Source organism: Candoia aspera, chromosome 6 (genome assembly GCF_035149785.1).
Source record: "Candoia aspera isolate rCanAsp1 chromosome 6, rCanAsp1.hap2, whole genome shotgun sequence".
In the NCBI taxonomy this organism is placed as follows: Eukaryota; Metazoa; Chordata; class Lepidosauria; order Squamata; family Boidae; genus Candoia; species Candoia aspera.
The window spans coordinates 21,775,493-21,801,606 of record NC_086158.1 but is presented as its reverse complement, the minus strand read 5'-3'; the positions used below and the strand labels follow the sequence as shown (position 1 = coordinate 21,801,606).

The 26,114-nt window shown below is 38.2% G+C and overlaps 1 protein-coding gene across 2 annotated transcripts; it reads left to right on the top strand.

Annotated features, from left to right (window-relative positions):
* Positions 1-4,303: 4,303 nt before the first annotated feature.
* On the top strand, positions 4,304-25,885 carry MFSD1 (major facilitator superfamily domain containing 1). 2 transcript variants are annotated; one of them, XM_063306510.1, is made up of 17 exons: positions 4,304-4,478; positions 5,134-5,186; positions 6,299-6,411; positions 7,839-7,881; positions 8,126-8,193; positions 8,433-8,541; positions 9,720-9,822; positions 10,567-10,665; positions 11,121-11,232; positions 13,083-13,139; positions 14,266-14,422; positions 15,035-15,132; positions 16,506-16,618; positions 17,662-17,709; positions 19,203-19,263; positions 22,889-23,000; positions 24,071-25,885. In XM_063306510.1, exons 1-17 carry the CDS (start codon positions 4,319-4,321, stop codon positions 24,128-24,130), a joined length of 1,566 nt encoding a protein of 521 aa, XP_063162580.1. In that variant the 5' UTR covers positions 4,304-4,318; the 3' UTR covers positions 24,131-25,885. The 2 variants fall into 2 exon arrangements, with proteins under 2 accessions (XP_063162580.1, XP_063162581.1); XM_063306511.1 differs by lacking the exons at positions 22,889-23,000; positions 24,071-25,885 and adding an exon at positions 21,980-22,732.
* Positions 25,886-26,114: the final 229 nt, after the last annotated feature.

Sequence of the window (26,114 nt, the reverse complement as noted above, 5' to 3'; positions counted from 1 at the left end):
GCTTAATGCTAATTCTATACTTGTTTCTATTTTCCTACCTTATTCTGTCTTCCTATTCCTATACAACTATTTTCAACTTATTTAATCTATCCATTTCTATCTCTATGTTCTATGTCTATATTCTTATCTCTATGTTTGTAGCACTGTTTTCCTATTTCCTAGCTCTTTAAATCTTTCTTTTCCCCAGGTCTTCAGCTCTTGTAGCCAGTCTCAGCCCATGTACATGTGAAAACCTTCTGACTCTTCTATACACTTGTGAATCAGCTTTTTTCTCTCCCAGCACTCACAGTCCTCTTTCTGGAACTGGTCTGTGGAGCTCTGCCCCTGGGATGCTGTATTTGCAGTCCCTGGTCAGGCTCTTTTCCTCCCCCATCTCTCAGCCAGTCTTGTAGCTCCAAGAATAGCAGTTTTCTTTTGGTGTCTGAAAACTGCTGCTGAGGTGCTTGCCTTTGGGTTGGAGGTTTCTCTTTCCCCGTTCTCTGCTGACTTCCAGCTTGACTCTTTTCTCACCACACCCATACAGTTGAGCACACAGTTCAGAGTTCTGCCCTCCCAAAAGGCCAACCTTGGACCTCCAGGTTGGTGAATGTCTGAAATGAGACAATGCCTAACTGGTTGAGGAACAACACAGTGGAACTGTATTAAGGAAACACAGGTTTATTTACAGGTGTGATGGAATGTAACCTGGCCCTGGGAATGGGGAAGAAAACAAACCATTAAGGGAGGAGATTACTCAGACCTGGGGAAGAAGAATGCACAAGAAGGAAACTCCAAATGACTCTGCCTTGATTTTGTTTGGTATAAGATAGAGTGGAGAAAAACTCCGAAGGGTTTTCATGGTTCTTTATAATACCCAACAAAACAAACAGCATTCCCAAATTGCTGCTGCTCCCATTTCTTAACCCTGCCTACCCAGAAGGGGTGACATCAGGGAGGGCAAATGGGACTTGAATGGTACCTGCAGTACTCCTGCAAGGTGTTCACTTTCAATAAATGGAAACTGTTGTTTCTGTGATGCACCCATCCATGGCAGCAATCACGTGTGATGAGCATGGGGTGGTGGGTCAGCAGCAATTAGACCCCAATAGTGCACTACAGATATTGCTTTGTTCCCAGCCCAGCAATGCATGGGCAAGTCAAATAGGAGCCTTCTGTTCTCTGGGGCTAGTGAGGCTTCCTTATGCAAATGATGATCAAGTAACTAAAGAGCAGAGAACTAAAAGAATGGAGAGATCTTCCCAATCTGTATGTAGAACAAAATTAAATATTATTGGATTTAGAGATTCTCTGACTCCCAGATGACTCTGTGTGGCTTACTTTTTAAGAATAAGAGACAATAAAATAAAGAGGAAAAGAAACAGGTTCACTTGGACAAAATAAACCCCACACTAAAAGAAAAACAGCAACAACAGAGGCTTGACAACCACACTAACCCAGACCTGGGAGCAAAGTCAGGCTTTCAAAGATTTTCAGAACTGCAGGGTGGGAGCCATATGGATCTTCAGAGGGATGCTATTCTGGAGGCCAGGCACTACAGCCAAAAAGGCCTGCTGCCCAGGTCCCAATAGATGTCACTGCTTACTTAAAGGGACCTGAAGCACACTCTATCTCACTGGGCAGGCAGAAGCTACTGGAGATAGGCAGTCCCTCACCTCAAATGAGGCCCTGTGCCATGAAGGGCCTTAGAGATGATAATTAGCACCCTGACTTGCATCTGGAAGCCAACTGGAAACCAGTACAGCTCACAAAGCAGCAGTAACACATCAGTATCTTGTGGTCTGCCCATGCTTCTGCATTATATACCAGCTGCAGCTTCCAAGTGGTCTTTAAGGACAGTCCCATGTAGAGTGCATTGCAGTAGTCCATTTGGGTTTCTATTTCTTCATCTTGTAAAAGGTAATGGCGTACCAAGAACAGAAAGTCCTACTAATGCCATTAACTAGAAGGTCTTACAACCTTTCATGGAAGCAGGATGATTGAAGAAATTTCCACAGTCAAAGCTAACAACCAATAGCAATGATCCCCAAACAGTCCCTGCAGTGCTGTAATAGAGAAATCAGAAGGATAAAAAAAGAACCTCTCAATTAGCGAGAAATGGAATATGAATCCCATAGCAAATGATTGATAGTTTCAACAAAGCCATAAACAAGAGACATATTATCATCTGCCTTCCATATAGAAATAACTTGTCCCTTGTAGAATAATGCCCAGACAACACTCTCAGAAGGGAAACTTGGCAGGCTCTTCCAGAATCATAAAAAAAGCTCAAAATTGTGAAGTTTCTGGTAAAAAGAACACACCCTCTGGCTAGTAACATCAGTATCATATTCCTTTTAGTAGCTGTGAGCTGCATTGTTGGGCTTCTTCCCCTTCCCCATTTATACACACACATGTATATATGTTACCTGGAATTTTAGGCTTATTAGGTTTTTAATAAAGGTGATATTAGCATTTAAGCATGGATCCATGCCTTCTTTTCAAGTTCAAGAAACCATGTCTTTCTTTTACCCAAAACCATTTTTCTTTGACGTACAAAAGCTAGCCTTTTTAGCAACTAAACAATAGAGAGTGTATTCTGAAAGTCCTTGAATACATGTGCAAGTTTTAAGATGAATCAAACCTGGCTGGGAAAGGGAGTGACATAACCCATAAATTTGCCACTTGTGGAATGTTATCTAGATTCAGTGTTTTCTATTGTTCAATTCTCATATGTAATCAATGTCTTTTATCGTTTGATTACTTGCTTTATTTGATTGATAACTGGCAAATAGAGGGAGAAAATGTAGAAGCAGTGAAAGACTTTGTATTCCTAGGTGCGAAGATTACTGCAGATGCTGACTGCAGTCAGGAAATCAGAAGACGCTTAATCCTTGGAAGAAGAGCAATGACAAATCTCGATAAAATAGTTAAGAGCAGAGACATCACACTGACAACAAAGGTCCGCATAGTTAAAGCAATGGTGTTCCCCGTAGTAACATATGGCTGCGAGAGCTGGACCATAAGGAAGGCTGAGCGAAGGAAGATCGATGCTTTTGAACTGTGGTGTTGGAGGAAAATTCTGAGAGTGCCTTGGACTGCAAGAAGATCAAACCAGTCCATCCTCCAGGAAATCAAGCCAGACTGCTCACTTGAGGGAATGATATTAAAGGCCAAACTGAAATACTTTGGCCACATAATGAGAAGACAGGACACCCTGAAGAAGATGCTGATGCTAGGGAGAGTGGAAGGCAAAAGGAAGAGGGGCCGACCAAGGGCAAGGTGGATGGATGATATTCTAGAGGTGACGGACTCGTCCCTGAGGGAGCTGGGGGTGTTGACGACCGACAGGAAGCTCTGGCGTGGGCTGGTCCATGAAGTCACGAAGAGTCGGAAGCGACTAAACGAATAAACAACAACAACTTGCTTTATGATGTATCACGTATACCAAATTTATGTATCATTTGTCTCCATACCCTATAAAACAATTTGCCCCGGCTTAATAAATGCTTTTGCCTGAAGTGCTGTGTAATTTGTGTTTTCAGGTAGGCAAAAAGCTATTTTGCAAAGTTAGTCTCTCCCCCAAATTCAGGGACCAAGTTTTTATCAGCTCCAGGCCAAACTCGGGGTGCCTGAGTTTCTAGGCAACATATACATATTTAAAATAATGATAAATAAAATAGATAAACTTATCTACAGCAAAAATATACAGAAGTCCCTAGACAAAGTAAAAACTCTAAGATAGGGGTCCGATAGGAACTTCATTCTCACCAATAAAAGATTAAACATAAAGAGTTGCAAGACAGCATTTCTTTTTCATTCGTTCCTTAAGTATCATAATTTTACCCCTGCATTTTAAATGAGCAACGCATCTCAAGTCGAGGGAGCCCAATGCTGAGCGCCAGAAGCCGACGGTGAGAGTAACGTAAATGGATTGATTTTGGGAGCATTTGACCAGCGAGAATAACACGACCTTCGGAGCTGCTGGGCTCCACACCCGCAATAACCGGATAAGTATTTTTCTATGGGCAGTTCTCACTTCCCCTTTGGGGACAAAACGTAGGGCTTCTTCTTCCTGACATCCCCCCGTTCAGGAATGGGATAGGCAGACACTTGTACTTCTCCTGTAACCTCGAGAAAAACCCCACTTTGCAACCATAGCCTCGGGCCACGGAATTTGAATTGTAAACCACTCCCACCTCGAAGCCCGCCACTCCCCAACCGTCTCTTTCCGCGCACCGTGCCGGGCTTCACGTGACCGACCGGCGTGATCACGTCATATGACGAGGCGGTCACGTGACCCCTCGCCTTTTGCTGGAGCTGGGCGGCGGGGTTGGCCAAGATGGCGTTGCTGGAGGAAGAAGAGAAGGCGTTGCTGGATGAGGACTCGCGGCCCAAAGAGCTTGGCGGCCCTGCGCGAAAGCCCATGCCGGCGTTGTGCGACCCACAGCGGCTGGCCCACAGGCTGCTGGTGCTGGCGCTCATGTGCTTTCTGGGCTTCGGTCGGTGATCCTGCCTTCCTGTTTGAATTAGGGGCTGTGTCCGGGGAATGGAATAAAGTTTTGCCTTAAGAATAGTTTTTGGGCCAGCGCACGAGGGTGTAAAGAAAGTGTGTTTTGGACGCATGCCAGAAAGTGTAGATTTTGCCGCTCCCTTTTTGTCTACCTTATTCCAGGGCAGCGCTAGACTTGGGGCGGCTCAAGCGGGCTGAGCTATGCTTTGCCTGCGTGGCTGTTTTCCTTCATTCTGAAATGGCTGGATGCAGAGCAAACCCAAAAGGGGAAGTGAAGTGCGATGGCGGTGGATAATGATGGAGGAAGCGAACCTTAGTCGTTTGATTGCTGTTCCTTGAATCTCCCTTGGCTAGGAGGGGAAAGCGTCCACAGTTACTTTTATCAGTTGACGTGATTGGAAAGTGCTACTGTTTGCTGCTGAATCCTGGGATTGGAGGAATTGGCATCACTTCGAAGTTTAGTCTCCTTTAGCTGTGATTCTCTTTTCCTCCCTGGGCAGATAGAGAGTGGAGGGATTTTCCCCTCTTTCTACTCTTTCTGTAGTGAATTTTTTGTGGATTCCAAATAATCTGTATAGTTATTGATAAAAACATTTTCAGAATATCTGTTTTTCAAATAATTTGTCTGGTCTGTTCTTCTCTAGGCAGCTATTTTTGCTATGACAATCCAGCAGCTCTGCAGACTCAAGTTCAGAGGGTGAGTGAAAAACAAAATCTGTGTAATGTACTGAATTGTACCACTTTTTCTACTTAAAAATCTTTGAGATGCATAATGCATTGTTTTTCCACAATAGCAAGGAATTTTCATTAAAGGTTCCTTATGTTTAAACAATCAGGAGTGATTCCAAATCCAGTATCAGATAATGAAAACTTAGTTAAATTGTAATGAAATATAATAGTTTATTTGTTTGCTTTTCTGAAAGTTAATCCAAAGCAAAATTTCAAGATATATAGTTTTCCTAATTACTATAATATTAATTTAGTCAACATGACTTTTATGTATCTAATCCGAGTATTATAATTGTTTGTAATGGAACTGATTAGAGAAATAGGCACAGTAGAAATTACTTTTGATTAATATGCATAAGGTTCTTTTTTTAGAAGAATCAGGATATTGATTGTGCTAGAATGGGAGATGGATAAGATATTGTCTCTTAAAGCAGTTGAGCAAATAGTTACTATGTCAATAGCCAGAATGGTCTAAGAATACCGTATTTTCCTCCAGGGAAACAAAAATACAGGAGTGCTCTAATTGTTTTTGTTTTATTTTAAACTTTTAAGAGAATGAGTGTCCTGCCTGTCCAAGATTATGAAAGTGGATGCCATAAAGAGCATCTTGGATCACTAATATGTACAACTACTAGCTTCTAGAATGTGAAGAAAAGAAACAAATGAGCAAATTAAAAATCAGATGCAAGGCTGCCCTATGTGGTTATTTTGATAAGAAATGCTATTCTACATCCTCTGAAGCAAAATGGGAGAAAATACAATAACCAAATTTTGCAGGGTTGTCAAAAGATATGGATTCTTTCTAATGAGGACCTAGAGTATGCTCATTTCTTACTAGATCCTGAAGGATCCATGTGTGGCACATCCTAGTTCCTATCTGATTGCTAGTTTTTTTTAAAAAGCAACTACATTTGCATCTTTTATGTCTGAGTCCAGTGTTAATCTTTCTTTGCAGCAAGACAGCAACTTTCAGAGGTATGACTTGATATTGCAATAACAGACATTGTGTTGGATGGATAATTCTGTAAGCAAGTTTTAAAATTAAAGCATTGCTTAAAGACTGTGTTCTCTTCCATTTAGGATATGAAAGTAAACACAGCTGAATTCATGGCACTGTATGCCTGGTATTCCTGGCCTAATGTGATTCTCTGTTTCTTTGGAGGCTTTATGATAGACAGAGTATTTGGAATAAGGTAATTATCACCAATTTTTTCTTGAAAATAATAGCTAGATCTATTTTATTTTTATTTTTTTTCAAATGGCTATATGAATATGAGCTGTACTTCATATATCTTTCCAATATGGTTAGTAGACAAATGTTAACATTTCCTTAGTTGTCTTATTTGCTAGGGCTGTGTGTGCTTCAAAAAATAATGGGGGGAATCCAGTTATTAAAATTAATATGACACTTAAAGCTTGAGCACCTTTTTTCTGGCTTGTCTGGAAGCCTGAAAAATGGATGGGGTCCTTTAATTAATAGCAGAGAGTACTCTATAGGCACATGCAGAATTCATGGATTCAGGAAGGGAGCATTTGGGAAAACTTTGGAACTTTCTGTTCCCCTTCCAGATCATGCCAAATCTCTTCAGAGTCAGGGATGGTTCAATGGTTTCTGGAAATAAATAATCCAAACTGTAAATGGATTGAGATATATCAGGAATAGTATGGCTCTGAAAGAGGCTTGTTTTGTTGAGAACACCATATCCAGAACATCTCAACCCATTTCTGGTTTGGATGGTTACTTCCAGAGACTTTGAAATTGTGCCCAGAATTGCATAGTCCAAATGGGAAACTGAATCTTACAGGCATTTATGGAACAGAACATTACATTACACTTTTGCACATTTTGAATTCTATGATTGCATAGAAGTCCAAGCTCTTCCTCCTAATAATTTTCCAAGTGTGCACAGCTGAATTATTTGCCCTTTGAAAGTTGGTTTTCTCATTTGAATTATACAGGAAGTTTTCACTTCTGTCTTTGAGGATATCTATAAATAGCTCACTCTGTTGCTTGTTTATTTCAGTCTAGATCCTACAATTGTACTTTGGCAAGTAGTCAGTATGAACCAAGAAAGGACTTATCCAAGCAATTAAATAGTTCTCTGTGTTCCCCACCCCCTGCCTACCCTACTTCATTCCCAGATGCCCTAATTTTCCATTTTTCCTCCTCAAAACTCAACCTTCTGTTGGCCCTTTTTGGATTTTCATGTAGGTCTCCTTCCTCCTGAGAGTTTTTTTCCCTAAAATCAGTGTGATGTAGTGGGTGAGGTGTTGAGTCCACCCTAAGCGGTAAAAGCTTTCTCTGTGACTTTAGCCAGTCACTGACTGTCACTTTAACTTTCCTTGCAAACATATATAGAAAAAGTGGGCAAGGAAATATAGCTACTAGAGGAAAGGTGGAATATACATTTGATCTACTTTTGTGATTATTGATGGTACTGTTCTGGCTAAATAAATGATAACTTCCAGAGAATTGCACCCACAAGAGAGAAGATCCTGCAGTCTAGTCCATTCAGTTCTAAAGGAGAATTTTACCTCATTTGTGGTAAATAGTATCATTTTCTGTGGTGGCAATTCCTGATTACAATGCTGACTTTAAATTATTCAAACTCCTTTGCAGGTGGGGCACAATAATATTCAGCTGTTTCGTCTGTGTGGGACAAGTAAGTGAAGCAGATGGCAGTAATATGCAGAAAAACAGATTCATAATTTCTCCAAAGCTGTGCAAATGTATTCTGTTTTATGCAAATATCAAGTTGAAAAGGAATATTAGGTATATTTGCCGCCTTGAGTTAATTATAAAAATAATAAAGGCGGGATAGTAAATAAATAAATTAAAAAAATAAATAAAATACATGCCTGTGACATAACTTCTGTAGTTAAAAGAGATGTATGTTCCTCTTACAGGTAATTTTTGCTGTGGGAGCAATATGTAATGCTTTTTGGTTGATGGAATTTGGCAGATTTGTATTTGGGTAAGTTTGGGTATTGCGTCCAAACATTTGCTGTATTTCATTTTAGAAAATAGAGAATCCAGTGAAGGCTTATATATTTAAAAGAATCAGAAAAGATTTGCAGAAAAATAAATTATTTCAGTTTTATTTTAAAGTTACCTTGCAACATAGGTACATAGGTCTAAATGCTACAAGTATAGTGTGTGTTGCTTCATGTGTGTTGCTTCAAATACTCATATTCATGAACTTCTTTCATTTAGGATTGGTGGTGAGTCCTTAGCAGTGGCACAGAATACCTATGCTGTGAGTTGGTTTAAAGGAAAAGAATTAAATCTTGTTTTTGGACTGCAACTCAGCATGGCTAGAATTGTAAGTCCAGTTTTTTTTTTTAATATAATTATTGCTACACACGTATTGGTTGTTCTAAGTGTTTCCATATATGTGCATGAGGCAAAAAGACCATAAAATGACTAGGGCATTTTTTTAAAAAGAAGGCATTTGTTAAGAGTATTCCTGCATAAAGACTTCTAAAAAGTTAAACCTTATAAATCAGTTAAGCTGAGGAGCAGCAGTGAAATGTGACTTTGTATGGTCATCTGGTTCCCCCACGACACAAAATGATTTGGAGGACATGTCTGCAGACATCTGGAGACATCAAATGGTAGCTGAAAAGCTAGGGTCTGATTTTTTCTATACTATATTGTTACGCTATTAATAAAAAGGTACACATGCACAATCATCCTGTGTGCATTTAAAGTAATTCCAAATCATGTGAAGAACATAAACAGTAATGCGTTCTAGTGCAGCCCTATTGCTAGCAGATTATCTCAGCCTAGAGCAGAGATAGCTGTTGTTGACCGAGGTTAATGGGTGTCACGGTCCAAATCATTGGGTGGGCAGCAGGTTGCCTGTTGCTGGCCTAGGGGATTATATATGCTTGTTGAGTGTTCCAAGCATTTGATCAAATCTCTATAGAGGTGCAGTTTTACATATTCCAGTTGAGGACTGCAAATCTACTTCTAAGAGGTTTTATTTTTTTTCAAAGATTCCCTAAAAACCTTGCATAATTCATCTGTATTAAAATAGATATATTGGGAATTTAGACAGGAAAGAAAAGTTGAATAAAGTTAAGAGCCAACGTAGACTGATAGTTAAAATGTTGGACTAGAACAATGGAGAGCCAGGTTTAAATCCATTCTCAGCTATAGAAGCTGATTAGATGACCTTTGGCCAGTCACACTTTCTAAGCCCAAATGATTTCACGCTGTTATTGTAAGAAAAAAAATGTATACAGCCTTAAATTCCTGGAACAAATATAGGATATTAATTAAATAGATATATGCTTTGTAGAGCTTACAGTGAAAAGTATAGGATATAGAGCATTTCCTGCTAATGCAGAAGGAAGAAGAGTTACAGAAACTTTTCTGATAGCTATATAAAACTGAAGATTCAAATTAAATTTTATTCCAAAAGATTCTTGTGGGCCTGCTGTTTTTTGGTATAACGAAGGAAAATAATTAATACAGCTATAAATTATCTCTTCATAGGGGAGCACTGTGAATATGAATATTATGGGATGGGTGTACTGGAAAGTTCAAGATATGCTTGGTTCTACAGGCCACACCACTCTTGGCATAGCACTCTTGATAGGTTGGTAAATATTTTTACTGTTTACTTTACAAGAATAATGCATGATTTTTTTCTTACTTTAGGAATTGGAAATCTGTTGTTAAAATGTCAGTTTCCAGTTTTATCAAGCTTGTCTTTCATGTGAATTGCAAAGACTTAATGTGTTATATGAAAGTGATGCTGAGACATTTGCTGTGAGCCATCGCATTGCAGAGGTTACCACTTTAATCACTTAGGAATGTGTAGATTAAAGCCACAGCACTGCATACAGACCGCAAAAGCCTTTACTCCAGCCCTTAGAGCCCCCCTCCCCAAGGGTGCCACTATATTGTAATATTCCATGTGATAAAAGCAGAACATTATTAAAACATGGAGCGTGAACGCTCTGCACATTTAATTTAAATGGAATCAAATTTGGGTTTGGTACTGACTCTGCCCATGTCCTCTGCCCCATTGCTTTTTGCAGTGTTGCCCCCAACAAGCCACTTAAGACATAGTGTGGTCCTTGGAATGAAAAACTTACATGCCACACAATTGATACCCTGGTTCTTTATTTTTAGTGCATCACCTTGAAATCTTTTTATGATATAATGCCACAATTTTAGTAAAAGGTTTGATAAAGCCATTGGTGCTGATTACTTTGCATACATCTATTTCCACACACCATTACACTGATTCTGTAATATGTAAAATGGTAAACCAATTTTATGTTCATTTATGGCATAACTTTTGTTCTTAGCGTGCTTTCTGTTCTGTTAACTGCAGGTGGTACAACATGTATCTTTTCACTAGCTTGTGCTCTTGTTCTTGCTTATCTGGACAAAAGAGCAGAGAAAATTCTTTGCAAAGAACAAGGGAAAACTGGTATGTTGGTCTCCTTCATTGCTCTTCCCCCAGGTACACTTAATGCTGACAGTAGAGCCAGATGTTTGAACTGATGGTCATCTTAGCCGCAAAGTCTTATTTGAGTACCAGACTCTTACTCTGGTTTGGAAATTAAACATTTTTTAGCTTCTTCCCTTGCTGTGGAGCTTTTTGCTGCTAAAATGAGAAATGCATGGCCTGTTTTCCCCAATAAAATATATTTAGGTGAATCTTTCCTAGTCTGCAACTCTCATAATTACCTCGTGTGTTAATAATTCCTTAAATCTGATTTTTCACATACTTGTCAAGGATGTATCATGTTCTAAATTGTGCAGATTAGCTCAGTTCTGTTAGTTTAAACAAATGGAGAGTTGAACTTCATGAAACATTTATTTGAAACCATCGTGTACAAGACAGCTTTGCACAGCTGATGCTGGCATTTCTTTTTTCTCAAGGTGAAGTGATAAAATTAACTGATGTGAAAGACTTCTCGTTATCGTTATGGCTCATATTTATTATCTGTGTTTGTTATTATGTGGCTGTCTTCCCTTTCATTGGACTTGGAAAGTAAGTGCATGATTAACAAGAAATCAGATTTATTAGGCTGTTATAAAATATTTCTTATATTTCTGTTGGACTTTTAAAATAGAAATATATATTTGCTTGCCTTTAAACAGAAAAATTAAAAACAATGGAAGAAAAAACAAGGAAACATGCTTTTGACTTTGAACCTAAATTATGGCCTTTGCTCATGCTGGCTGGTGATTATGGGAGTTGAAGTTAAACATCTAGAGACTGATCCAAGTATTTCCTATATAGATATTGCCTGCTTTTTGCCACTTGTACATTTGATGTAACAAATGGGCGTCATGACGGTGGAGGGGTAGGAAGATACTGCCTTTCCATAATGTGGATAACAGTGCAGTATGTCTCCTTTTGAAATGCTTGTTTTCCCTTCTGTGCTATTCAGTATCCTCCTTGTTCAGGATACTGAATACCTTATTCAGGATACTTTTCTGGCAAAGATGTGAGTGTCAGTTGTACAGTTGAATAATGGACCCTCATATTGCTTTACTGTCTGGTGATGGTATTCAGAGTTGTCCTAGGAGACATCTGTTATACAGTAGAAATTTGTCCTGCAGCACATCCACCCCTCAGTTCCTCAAATTGTACTGCAAACTTTTGAAAACCTTTTAAGGGGCAAGTTAGGGGTACTAGGGAGATTTGGAGGGGGAGAGGAAAGTTCCTTCCTTGATTCCACCTGTTGAGGCCATTTTCACTAATGAAAGCATAACTGGTAGAACCTCTTCATTTATTTTCATAGTACTAGAAATTATTATATGTACTCATATTCAGATGTCTGGAAATTACTGTGCATTTAAATATGGTTCCAAATGTGTTTGCCAGCTGCCATAAAAAGAGGGGGGTGAATCTGCAGCAAAACATCACCTTTTTACAAAGTAAATATTTTCTGCAGTTATTCTACTACCATATAAACCTTAGTGTCTTCCTTAATCTGAGTTACAATGTATATGATGTTGATAGCCGTAACAGACCATTGAGTTTTTGTAAGTGGTGTCATGAGCTAGTAGTAAAAGCAATAACTGTCTTTTAGTGCTTTTTGTGTTCTTATTGCTGTCCAAATGGTGTAATAAAATAACTCATAATGCTGCTGGGCTTCATGATGTGTTCCAATATTTGTTTCCAACTTCACAAGTAAGCACTGTAGGTAATTCATGCGGTCAGGCATTTGCCCAAATGAAAATTATGGCTCTGGCTCATGGAGAAAATATGCATCAGATGTCACTAAGTTTCTTCCTTCGAAAGCCTAAGTTTGGTTTCCTGAATGCATCCTGTTCAACATCGTTCTACCATTCAGAGAATCAAAGCTATACAGGTAGTCCTTGTTTAGCGACTGCCTCATTTAGCCACCATTTGCAGTTACAATGGTGATGAAAAAGTAATTTTACAACCAGTCCTCACATTTATGACCTTCCTAGGTGTGTAAAGCAATGGAAAGCTGAAGTACGTTAAGCACAGTCATGGTTTCACTTAGCACCTGCTCTGCTTAATGACTGATTTGCCGGTCCCAATTGTGGTCACTAAAAGAGGACTACCTCTATTGTGAATGGCTCTCCAACAATGTTGTTTAAGAGTTATTTTTATACATTCTGTCTAGAGCAGTAGGGTGGGACTGCAACTCCCTGAATTCCTGCTCAGCAGTCATATATGCTACACATATTGCTTCCTTCCCTAGAAGACATCAGTGGATGTTTATCTACTTAAGTCAAAATGTTCTTGTCATTTGTCACTAGTCCACAATAATGTTAATCTGAATCTAGAATCGTTATAAATTCTAGACTATTTATATCCTAAGCAGGTACGGAACTAGAAAAGTTTCATTGATTGTTTTACAGGGTTTTCTTCATTGAGAAATTCAAATTTTCTTCTCAAGAAGCAAGTGCAATTAATAGGTCAGTATTGTTAATTTTAAATTGCTTTATTGTTGCATTAACAATTACTTCCCTGAGAGTGGTCTGCTTCAAGCTTATGTCTCCAAAGAACTATCAGCGTCTACTTTGAAATATGATCGTGAAAGGAAGTGCAAAATTTCCTTATGAGCTATTATTGTGTTATATGCTCTAAGTTACTCTTAGCCTTAAAAAAAGTCTTCAGAGTTTTGACTTTGCTTAACTGAGAAAGGTAAGTCTTTAATCCTTAATTTATACTCTTTTCTATCATATCACTGGCTTCCTGATGTTCGTTGCAGGGAAATATACCATTGTTCTGTGTGTCTGAAGGAGGACTGTGCCAATGTCTTTGAACAAAAGGTCCAGGAAGCGGAAATTTCAAAAGCTTGTTATTATACAGTGTTTGTTTGTTTCTTTGTATGCTGCTTCAGCCACTGAAGTAACTTTAAGGGGCCTGATGTAGAATGTGGTGTTTCTGTTCTGTGGGGTCAGAAGGATAAGCTTCCACTGGAAATATACTAAATCCCTTCAGGCTTCTTCTAAGGCAGAGTGATACTTGCAAATGAAATTTCCTCATTTTTATATATCTTATTTTGTGGGTTGTCTTTTAAAGCTAGAGGAGAGATTTTGGAATGAGCATATAACCTTCAGACTGTGCCATAGATGCTGTTTGTTGTACATAGTAAAACTATTTCAGTCAGTTGGTGTCTTCAGAGTAATCGTTTCAGGTAGGAGGTCTCCTTCTAGGTAACTGCCTGTGTCATTTCTGGTTATGCTCCATCTTTAATTATCAGAAGACATTCTGATGCTTTTCAGAGTTAGCACATGTACACCATTTAAACTGATTCTCATTGCTTTGTAATGTAAGATAACACAAAATAAACAATTGGGTTTTTTTAAAACAAAGTCTGTTTCTTTAGAACATCTCAGCCATAGCATTGTGAGTTTACTGATAGGAATGATTATATATCTCAATATCTCATGTCAAGAATAACTCAGAGGCTTCATGGGGGAAAAGAGGATGGTGAAGGAAAGAGGAGTTATTCTATAATGGGAAAATCAGCTTCAATTTATTTTGCACTTTGATTACTTGGTTGCTTTGACATGACTTTTCTGTTTTCCGTTTCAGCATTGTGTATGTCATATCAGCCCCAATGTCCCCTGTTTTTGGAATTCTAGTAGATAAAGTTGGAAGGAACATCACATGGGTTATCTGTGCAGTGGTGGCAACTCTAGCATCTCACATTATGTTGGCCTTTACTTTCTGGAACCCTTGGGTTGCAATGGTAGGTATTTCATCCAACTTTATTTTTCTGAAATAAAGCAATATGTTGTATGTCAAGTACTTTGCCTTAAATGCACCCCTATGCATTTGGATAACAACTCCCATAATCTTCAAACAATAAGGCTATGCTAGCTGGGAACTCTATGTGTATGCTCCCAGCAGATCCCTGGGGGCGGGCACAGGTTAATAATACTGCTCAGAAATTCTGATCCCTTCCTCCAAAATCTACAACCCAGATGCCAAGTTTTCTATAGCCATTCGCAAAATAATGGTCTTCTAAATGTTGCTGAGCTTCCCATCAAGCCTGGGCAGCCTGGCTGGGGTGTGATAATGAGAGTTCCAGTCCCACAAGATCTGGAGGGTTTCAGTTCTCCTATGCATGTGTACTGCCAATCAGCCACACGAATGTGCTAGATACTGCTTGCTGTTGTATTATTTAGCTCACCAGCTGTACCCAGCTGTTATTTGACAGAATAAACAAGTGAAGCAGTTTCACCACTGGATAACAGAGTAGAAGAATGACATATTTATTAAGCCCATACAGTCTGGCCCCTCTGGAGCTTTGGCTAGCTTACCCTTAATGTCTTGTATAAATGCTTTTTTTCCCTTACAGTGTTTGCTTGGAGTTGCGTATTCCTTGCTTGCCTGTGCCTTATGGCCTATGGTAGCTTTTGTTGTTCCAGAACACCAACTGGGAACTGCTTACGGCTTGTAAGTAACACATCTTTGGATCTTGTCTGAGTTCATCTTTAAACTTCTGATCATAACTGTTCTGTAGTCCCCTGTCTTTTTATTTACAGCACATTATTTGATTATTCTACATGCTTAGGAGATTACCATTTGGTTTACCTAGGGGTTATTATGTAAATGTTCCAAAATAAGGGTGCTTCTGTACTTGGATACAGTTCTGAGTACTGGAAATTGTCCTTAAGATATTCTAGGCCTGATTCAGAATCTTTTTTTTTTCTGACTTCTACAACTGATTCAAAATGTGTGTTGCTCTCAACATGACCAAATCAAAGTGCAGCAAGCCAAGAAAGAAATGGATTGCATGCAAGCACATCTGACCAATGTGTGCACATGTCAGAGCCTACTCAGAATCCCTTCTTTCTCTTTTGTTGCCTCCACAGCATGATGCTCAGCTGTCCAAAATTAAATGTCTCAACCCAGACACAGACATGAGTGTTGACCAGCAAGGGCAGAACTCAACCTTTTATGTACTATGTATCCCCACTTGTGGGCCTCCTTGACCATGCACAGCTATCAGTACATTGTTGTCTGGGATTATAAATGTTTTGTCTGTGCAAGCTTCAAAAATGATTCAGAAGAAGATGCTTTGGGTCTCATGGGAGCATAGCATTTCTCTTCTTTTGATTAAGAAGCTTATCTTTGTTCATGCCCCTGTGTGATTCTGAAAAAAATGGGGCTGCTGTTTTAGGAAACTGACTGATGTGTGGCTCTTGAAGCTTTTCTTCCAGGATCACATGGAAGTCCAAAAAAAGCATATCAGACAGAACCCTCTCTGGTTCTCATGAAGATAAAGGGAGGGAGGGGGGAAGTGCATTCAGACTTGTAAGATTCTGTTACTATAACCTTATAATAAAAGTAGTATTAGAATTCATAATTTTGATTCACTAGTCTGTTCTACAGTAGGGCTGACATCAGTTTTGCAAGTCTCAATGTACTTCCCCCCTCCCTCCATTTATCTTTGTGAGAACTAGGGAGATCCTCTCTGAGATGTTTTCTCAAATTACATTTCTGCTCCGGACTCAGATTTCTTTTATCTGACCATTATCTTGGTTGCAGCTCTTCCTCCTGTTCCTCAAGGTTATTCCTTCTTCTTGTTACATCATGTGAGACTGTCTTTTCTGTAAAGATGTGGCTTCTTTCTACTTCAGCGTTCTTTTTAAATGATAATTATGTATACAATATTTTGAATTTTAATGCACAAATACCATTTTTGTTGGCCTGTAAGATTTTTTGTATTTTACAAAAAAGCAGAGGCAGCTTTCTAAATTAGCTTCTTTGTGCTGGTTGGAAACTAAATGGGGGTTATGGAATGTAACGTTCTTACTACTTTCCAGCATGCAGTCAATCCAGAACTTGGGTCTTGCGATCATTGCCATTGCTGCTGGTATGATTCTGGATTCCCGGGGATACTTGTTCCTAGAAATTTTCTTCAGTGCTTGTGTGTGTTGTAAGTATAAAGTCCTATGAAAGCTACAACATCAATAATTTATGAACAATTTTTAGAAAGAGCTTACAAGAGAAATTCTGATTAAAAGCCACATGTTTTTCTCACCCTTCCCCCTTGTACAAATGAAAAGGAAGTCTCCCCCCCCTTTTTTTTCTTTAAAACAACATTTATTGCATCTTAAAAACTGGAATAAAACACTCAGAGAAACATTCTGTGTTAAATAACTCAGTCCTGTTTTTTTTTTTTTTTTTTTTTTACAAAGATGTAGTTTTCATGTGGTTTAGTTCTTACGGGATATTAGGCAGTGAATTTTGCTTATGAATTGACAGCTTTCCACCCTGTTTCCTTTCCAAACATACCTGATTTCTATTCCCAGGCTGTCCCAGTCGTCATGGGGATTGTGTGGGTTGAAGTCTAGTACATCTTCAGGGTTTCAGTTTGAATTACAGAGTAACAGGCATTCCAATGAAGAAGCATGTTGGATAGCTGTAGGCCAAAACAAGTCATGTGTTTACACTTACTTTATTTCGAATTTTGTCACCGCCCATCTCACTCAAAGAGTAACTCGGGGCACTTGATTTCTGTAAGAACCTGTCATGCTAACAAGATTTGGGCAGAAGAGACTATTTCTGCCCCTCCGATCCACAGGTCTCTGAGTGCTCAACCTTTGTGTGGACTTGATCAATTTAATCCATGTCCTGGTTTTGCCTCATTTATTTTGTCTCTGGCTGCATTTGCCACATTGCCCTCAGTCTCACTCTGGAAACAAAAAAACACATCCCCTGTTGTAGCAGCTGGCTGTGACAGCCAGCGTTTATAGTCTGATATTCTTCATGTGAAAATTGTGCACTTGTCGATTTTGCTGTGCTTGGGCATACATATTTGGAACCTAGCATTCTTGTATTGGTTTACATGTGCAAACTCCTCGTTGCTCATACAAATAACCTCTGTGAACTCATATTTAAGGGTCTTTGTAAGATTTATTCTGTTAAGGCTAATTTTTATGGTTTTCCTTTATATAACTTCTTATTTTTGCCTTGCAGTGGCCCTCATCGCTGTAGTCATGTTGTACTTTGTGAATTTGTTCAGAGGTAAACATCTTGCTGTCTTACCTTTCCTTGACATTTGCATCTTTGAATCAGCAGTGTGTAAAAATGGTAACTTTACCTTGAAATAACATCATACATCACAATGGCACAAAACTTCTTTTAGAATAAAATTTATCAGCTATTCTTTGCTGATGGTTGAAATTTAAATCTTTTTAGTCTCGACTGTCCCATTTTTTCTTTTAAATTATAGATAAGTTAGCTTCCCTGAACCATTTTGTTCTTTAATATATTGAAATTGCAGGCTTTTTAAAATTGTACTTAATATATTATCAGTTTCATTTCAGAGGTCATTATACTGCTATGTTTTCTTGAAAGAAAGACCAGAGTTGTCCCCAGATAATACGCTTCAAAGTAGGTTAGGTTGCAATCTTAGGTTCAATGGAAGCAGAAAAGTATCTTTCTGTCCAATCATCTTTTGGTGAAGTGAAGGGAGGGGTCTCTTTATTAGCGCTGACCTCTTTGGGTAAATATAATAGATTCCTTGTTACCATAGTAGCTTCCAAAATGCTATACAATCATTTTGCTAACCACAGATCTGGTCTATAGAGCTAGCTTGAAGGTGTTATGAGGAGGGCTAAACTAGTGGGCTTTGTTCTACTGCCAATCAGCTTTGGTTGGCTATAATGCTATAATGCTGTACTAACTCTGAATTTATAAAGTCAAATACTTATCCCTAAAGAATGCCTATATCTACACAAACATTAAAATATGACAAACAGAAAGGAGCAGCAATGAAAAACCAGGATGGCGACATCCCCATTAATTTCCAGAGGTCCTCTGAAAGAACTCTTGTTTTAACTAAGTTCTGGAAGGCTGCTGTGGAAGAGGTTAATCTAACTCTTTGGGAGGCTGTTCCAGAGTTCATGTGCCATTACCAAGAAACAATCTCTCCTGAACTCAACCCACCTCACTTCACAAAAATGGAGCACCGCCAGCAGTTTTTCTTGAGGTGGATGTTGACTGTAGCAGAGAAGGCAGTCCTGCAAATAGCTAGGCAGCCATAAAGGGCTTGATTGATTAAAACCAGCACTTCGAACTAAATCCAGAAATCTATTTGCAGCAAATGCTGGGTGTGCAATACAATGAACAAACACATATTTTCATTACAGCAAGGAAGCCACTGTGCGTTGAAACGATTGCAGTTTCTGGTGTTCTTGAAAGATGGCCCTTTGTGGAATGCACTGCAGCATAGTAATTTTGGTGGTGTCTTCTTTAGGACACCAAACATAATTTTCCTAAATCCTGCACATTTAACCAACTTTTGTTCTGCAAACCTTCACTGTCGTTGGCTTTGAGTTTGTTTGTTTGTTTTCTTTCTCCAACTTGTAAAAAAAATGTTTCCCAAATATTCATGCTGCTGGGGCTGGCCAACATAAACTCACATTATGATATGTGTTTCAGAATTACAGATGGTAACGTTTTCCTTATAAAAACAGATGATCTATTAAATTATATGTGTATCCCTTCTTCCACAGGAGGTGATCTTAACTGGTCTGCAAAGAAAAGAGAAAAATTACAGAAGCTAGCCATGGCTCAGTAAGTATGTGGCGGTATTCCTAGAATATCTGTGGTATTAGAAACCCCTTGGATTGCAAATGGATATGCAGAAGATCTGAGGGTTGAAATAATAGACTCTTTTGATTTAATAGGATCAAAATATTCACTATATTGTGAGGTTAAGGTTAAGGCCTAAGGATCCTTAGGCATCCTTTTGTGGAGCTAACAATCAGATTTTTGTTTTAGAAACAGCATGGAATCTTTCAAAATGGCAGTGTAAGTTTAGACACATTGGCGCTAGCCATCATCAAGAAGGAGCTTGCCTTTCCAGATTTACTTCCCAGGGAATATTGTAAAGTATTATGCAAATGATTTAGAGTACACTCAGTTCATTTGGTGTGACCAGCTTTCCTGGATCTCATTATTATCTCATGTGCAATGTGACAGTACTCTATAACGTTACTTATTTCTTACAGTATGTATATAATGCCATCTCCACAAGGATTTACATATATCCATAAAAATATACAAAAACATAAAAACATCCCATTACAAAACTGTACTGTCTTGGCGATCCTTTCTGGCAAGCATATAGACTGAATGCTCTTTGTGATAGTTCTAACTGCCACCCAGAAGGCCATCAAGGAGGACACCAGACAGATTTCTTGGGGAGGGTGGGGGGCTGTTTCACAGGGATGGAACTCATACACAGAGTAGTGTTTTCTAGGCTTTTCCTCCCTAGATGTTACATGGATGGGACGCACATACTGGAGACGTCAGTTCTATTTATAGCAGGTGGTCCTAAAGGTATTTCAATGGCAATCTAGATAGGGCTTTATAGATAAAGACCAGCACTTTGAATGGTACATGGAAGCCTCTTGGCAACCCATAAAAGTGGCTCTTGCTTCCAGTGGAAGGGCTGCTGTGTTTTCTACTAATTTCAGCTTCCATTTAACACTTGAAGGAAGCAACCCTGGGTAAAGTACGATGCACTGGTCTATTATCTTTTAGAGAACATTATTGGTCTTCAATTCTTAAGGAATATTGAAAGACCATTTAAAGAATATTTTAAGTATTTTAAGCACTGAGGATTTTTCAGAGCAGTATGAAAGATCAAGTACTTAAACACCATAAAAAAATCACTCCAAAGGTGCCTCCCTCACTTTCCTAGATTTCGCAGATATAACCTGAGGTTAATTGGAAATACCTTGAGAAGAAATAGTGGGTAATTAAGTTACATCATAATTAATGAAAATATGAAAAAAAGGAACACAATTATAATTGACAGTTCAAATGCTGGAATTCAGGCCTGCTTTTTATATATTAAACTTTGGAAACAGCATCACAGAATTCACTTTTGCTTTTTGTCATTTCTTCAGTGGTTAACTGAATAACCACTTAATTAACGGTAATTAAATTTGAATAATAAATTTGAATAATAAATAACTGAAGTTCAGGCCTGGGTACATGTAGGCATAGAACTGCAGCTTTGTATTCTCTTTCTTAAATATGTCATTGTTGGAGGTAACATGGTACTTAATATTTTAACCTTTCTTTTGAATGCTTGAGAGTTTGTGTTGAGTTGAGAACATTGGATTTGCTTGCTTTGTTGTCCAAAATTAATTCAGTCAGTCAGTCTGCCACCTGACTCCCAGTGACATTGAGCAGCTAGAAGTCCCAGAATTTGTAACTACACACAATTCCCTAACCTGATGTCCTCCAGATGTTTCAAATTACAACTCCCATCTTATTCTTCCAGTGCAGCTGATAATCAGAGAAGGTGGGAATTGCATTTGAAAACCTCTGGATGCACTAGGCTGAAATATGATGTCAGCCACTTGATGTCAGATCAGGCCAAGACAAATTTCCCACTTTGTTTTTAGCATCTTAAAATTGAATTATATTCTGCATTATGTGTTCTAATTGTATCTTGAAAAATTAATATTAAAAAAGCTAAGAAATTCTGGAACCAAAAAAAAAAAAAGTCTGTGAGCCCTGCAGATAAAAATCAGCCCCCCAAAAAAAGAGTTCTTCCATTATTAGGACTCCTGGGAATAATTTGTGGGGCTACCATGGTGCCATGGTGGGGCTTTGCCCATTTACCAAAAGGTCACCATAGTGATATGAGCAGTCAGATGGAATATGAAACTTGAAGGGCACCGCTGGAGAGGTCTGCAGGGACATTGGCAACCCCAGTCTTAAAAGAAAAATAATAATAGTAAAATCCAAATAAATCTAGAATATGTGATGCAAAATTGTTGTAGACAATAGAAAGCACTGCGTTGTTCTATCAGTTTTAATTAAAACGCACCCATCACCCAAAAGACATCAATATTAGGGTTTATATCAGAAGCATTCTCTTTTCTTTATTTGAAGCAAGGATGAGCAACTACTTAACATCTTTTTTTCTTTCTTTTTGGAGGGGGGAGAATAAGAGCCATAATGAGTGTCTGATGGAAAATGGAAAAAGCTATATCATGTATATGGTTTGGGAAGTTGTTTTTTAAGCCATGTTAAGCTTAGTTTGGGGATCTGTATAATAATTTTTGGGTGGTTCCATATCAGTGTAGCAGGAAACAGCTGCTGATTTTCAGCAGTTGTGACTGGAGAGAACTGAGGGGTTGAACCCTCAATTCAGAACAACCCCTTTCTAATGGTTCTTAATACATAAATATTCAGGCCCACACGATGCCATTTATGAGGGACTTGTAAGCACATAGTTAAAATAACTTGTTTGCTACAATATTTTTTGCAGAAAAGAAATCTGAATAGGAAATACCTTCCAGAAGTGGGCAGCACTTGATCAGCAGCAATCCCGTTGAAGAGTATTCTAGTACATACACACGTTCAGGTGGTAGACATCAAGTTTCACTCAAAGTAGTTGATTCAGGAAAATGCAGTTACATGTGCTGTGAACATACAGCGTGTCGAACGTCCCTCTTTATCAGAGCACTTGGACTGCAAGCAGAGCAAAGTTTTTTGTGTATGTGTACACTCCACATCTTTGAAGAGACTTGCTTGTTTTGAACTGAAGTCGGCTTTTTCAGCTCACTGAAGTTAATTGACATGTCAACAGTGATACTGCCCTTCTGTTTGGTGTAAGGGTGGTTTGTGTGCTCTCTAATGAAGTCTTGGTACCCAGCAGCTTGTGTTCTGAAGAGATTGTTTTATTACAAAATGTGATGTTTCTCATTGCAGCAGTGACTTCATAATATTGTGGTGTATCTTACAGGATCAAAAGAATGTAAATGAAATCCTAGTGATTTTTTTAAAATGTAATTTGACAACTTCACCCTACCAATCAAAAGCCATATTACTTTAAAAAGGGGGGGTCAGCTATGTCTTCTCTAAAAGTTACTGATTTTATTTTTTGTACTAGAACTGTATTCTGGAATATGTGTGGTGGGGTTGTTGTTGTTAAAGGAAAGATTAAACTTTGGTTGACCATGTTGAAACTTGCACTTTGCACTTACATTTTGGCCTTTATCAGTAAATACTGGAGAAGAGAGTATTTACTGTCTGTTAACATGTTTGACTTGATCTCCCATCCTTTAGCTGACAATACATCCAACCATAATCATGATTTAAGAATAACCTCCACTGGAACATCTAGCACACTCATCCTTCCACATGTATGTTGATAACATTCCCTTTGTTTTTACAGAGCAAAAAGACGGGAAAAAATCAGACGTCAGAATGAAGATGATTTAGTGAAATTACAACCCAAGAATGACTTTAGTTTGAGGAATAGGTATCTCTGCAGATTAGGTGCTCAGGTACTGATAACCCAAATGTTTATTTTTAAAATATTGTAATTGTTGCTCCAAACAGGACTTTTCTTGTCAAATTAGCACTAGAATTATGTACCAAGCTGATTGGGTGATTATACAAAGGCTGTGGTTTTTACTGTTTATAACTTGCATGCAGAAAAGTCAATACGGTCCCATCAAAAAGAACTTCAACTTCGATGAAGTTCTATGGGAAAAAACTCCTGTTGGCCAAAATGGGCACAGCTAAGCCCTGGGCTACTTAGGCTGTATTTTGAAAATCGACATTGAGTCAAGAGAGATTCAGTGTAGTCTATCATCTCTCTAGTCTGTTTTATCTATCTATCATCTGGTTTTTTAAGGCCACCCAACTCCAGGAAGACTCTGGGTGGCATGCATATGTTAAAAACACAACTAAAAACCAGATGACTGCCCAGACTAAAACAACACTCCTTAACATGCAAGAAAGATTTGACAGGGACCCCACATGCACCCTAATTCCAGGCCTGGAACTAGCTTAATTCCTAGTGACCACTTGGGCCCATCCAGGATGTTTTCTTGGCAACAATACAGTAATACTTTGTCACTGTTTTCTTCCAGTATATTTTTTCAACTTAGTCTGCACATAATGAAAATATGACCGTCCACCAAAAATGAGATATGCATGCAGAATTGCATTTTTAACGAATAGTAGTCTAATATCTTGGTAATATGACATCTGCAGAAGGTTGCGCTACTTTTACCTTCCTACCAAATGCTATAAGAATAATGTTAAGAGACAATGAAGCAAAGACAGAAAAAGAGCCGTTTTATCTTATTTTTGTATACTGTAGTAGGCAAACAACGCCTTTCAGATTTGCTGAGCTACGGTTCCCAGGAGCCCCATCAGCAACATTTGATATATAAGCAAACAATTGGAACATCAAATTTCAGGGAAAATGATGCTAGGTATATATGGGCCTGTTTGCACATGCAAGTCAGCTTCATGCTGAAATTAATGCATGTCTGAATCTGACCACTGCTGCTTAATTTGGAAATAATTGCTGATGAGATACCTTGCTCTTTCTTACCTTTTTCAGCTACCAGCCAACTATGTTTGCCACTTATCTGCACTGGCACACAGAAGTGTGTTGAAATAGCAGAGTTGTGTCAAGACATGGACAAACAAAATAAGAAATTGTATCAACACAAGACCTCATTCTTCTATAGCAGAGAACGACATATAGAATGACAACAGAACACTATTTAGTAATTTTCTGCAAACAGAAATAATAGCTGATCTCTTAGAAGATTTTAAAGATCCTACGTTGAACTCTACTATAGTGGATGGGTAGGAATTTTTTAAAATGGTGTTCATGGATTTTTATCTATTTGCTTCTTTGCTTAGAACCCACATCTGTTTATAACATTAAACTTAAGGGACAGTTCAGATTTGGTACACAATTACCTAATATAATTGTATACCAGATGTACACTGTGCTTGTTTATCCATGCATCAGAATAATTACACTGTGTCTCTGTAATGGACATTACATTTTTGTTCTATGTTCTTTCACTCTAAGAAAGAGAAGTAATAGATATTAATGAAGTAGACTATTTCTATGAAATGTATAGCTTTTAGTAAATTTTTTAAAACTTATTTTAAAACTTTACAATTTTTTTTCAGTACAGTGAGCATGGACTGAACATAACAAAAATTAAGATTAACATGACAAAAATTAAGGTACTGCATAAATATTTCAGGTGTTACATTACCTTTAAAAGCCTTTATAAAAATACAAATTAACTAAAAGTGGCTATCACAAAAAGAAATTAAAGTTAGGTATTTTTGTTTTTTATGTTGATATAATACAGAAAGTTTCCTGTGGAAATTGCTCATTATCTGTCAGTATATTTTCTTAGCAAGGGAATTGTAGAAAATATGTAGGAGAAAGTTTGAAAAGTAAAACTTCACAGTTCATTGCAATAATAAAGTTATGTTTTTGTATCTGTAAGTGAAATGGGTTACAGTCAGCAGCATTCTTGGGGAAATCAAAAAAGTCAAGATGGTGGTCATGACAGCATGATGGAAGCTGTGCCCCTTTGCACGTAAGCTGATGTTGCATGCACAATGGGGTGGGGCTGGGTTTCAATTGCACTGCCTGCTCTTTTTTTTTTTTTTTTTTGACCCTACGCCCAGCAGATACCACTGGTTACAGTCCAATTGGAAACTAAGCTTGGTGTTGTAGTTTTAGACCACTACAGTAGGAGATCCTTTAATACGAGGTTTGTCTTGGATATATAGGGCTGGAACTGGACTTGTATTACAAATAGAAGTATTTTACCAAGCCATTTGGAACAGTTTTTTCAGAGGTCAAAGCTTCAGGGGTAAAAATGAGCAAAAACCTGTCTTCTCTCCATCTAGGAGCATTGCTCAAAGGATGTCTGGTTCCAACATTGGTACTGTCATATTAACAATTATTCTTGCTGATGGTGTATGTAAACTGGATATTTTTAAGTCTGATAATAGTTTTGAGCCCAGGATATTGTGCAAATGCTCTTTCTGAAGTATCTTAGTCTTCTTTTATCTAAAATAAGTCTCTGTTAAGTAACAGAAGCCTCTGTGGTGAGAAATTCAGTGTCTTGAACCTGTAATTTCGTTGAAGCTTCCTGAACATGCAATTTCTCTTTCCTTCACTATAAAGGTATATTTTGTAAGAGACTGGTTGTGGATAAACTGATGAACTAGACTTCTAAGCTAGCTGAACTCATTTTTATTACTGGGATGGATTTCATCAGGAAAACAAAATGAAAAATATTTCATAGAGAACTGCAAACTAAAAAAGGCTGTTCACTCATTTGTACATGTAATTTGTTGCCTTTCCTGTTAATAAAGTCCAGTAAGCACAACAAGGGATTTTTTTTCCATATCAATTTTCTGGTGCATCTCGTAGGCCCACACCATGGTTGCCATTAATTTTAAGTTAAGTATGTTTTGATAGATAAAAAAAGAACATACTCCAGTTGGATAATATACCAACATTTCCATATATGTATTATAGGAAACATGAAGTTAGTATTTTTTTTGGCAATATCAAATAACTCTGCTAGTTTTGGTAGGTAGGGGAAAAATGCCAAAACTGT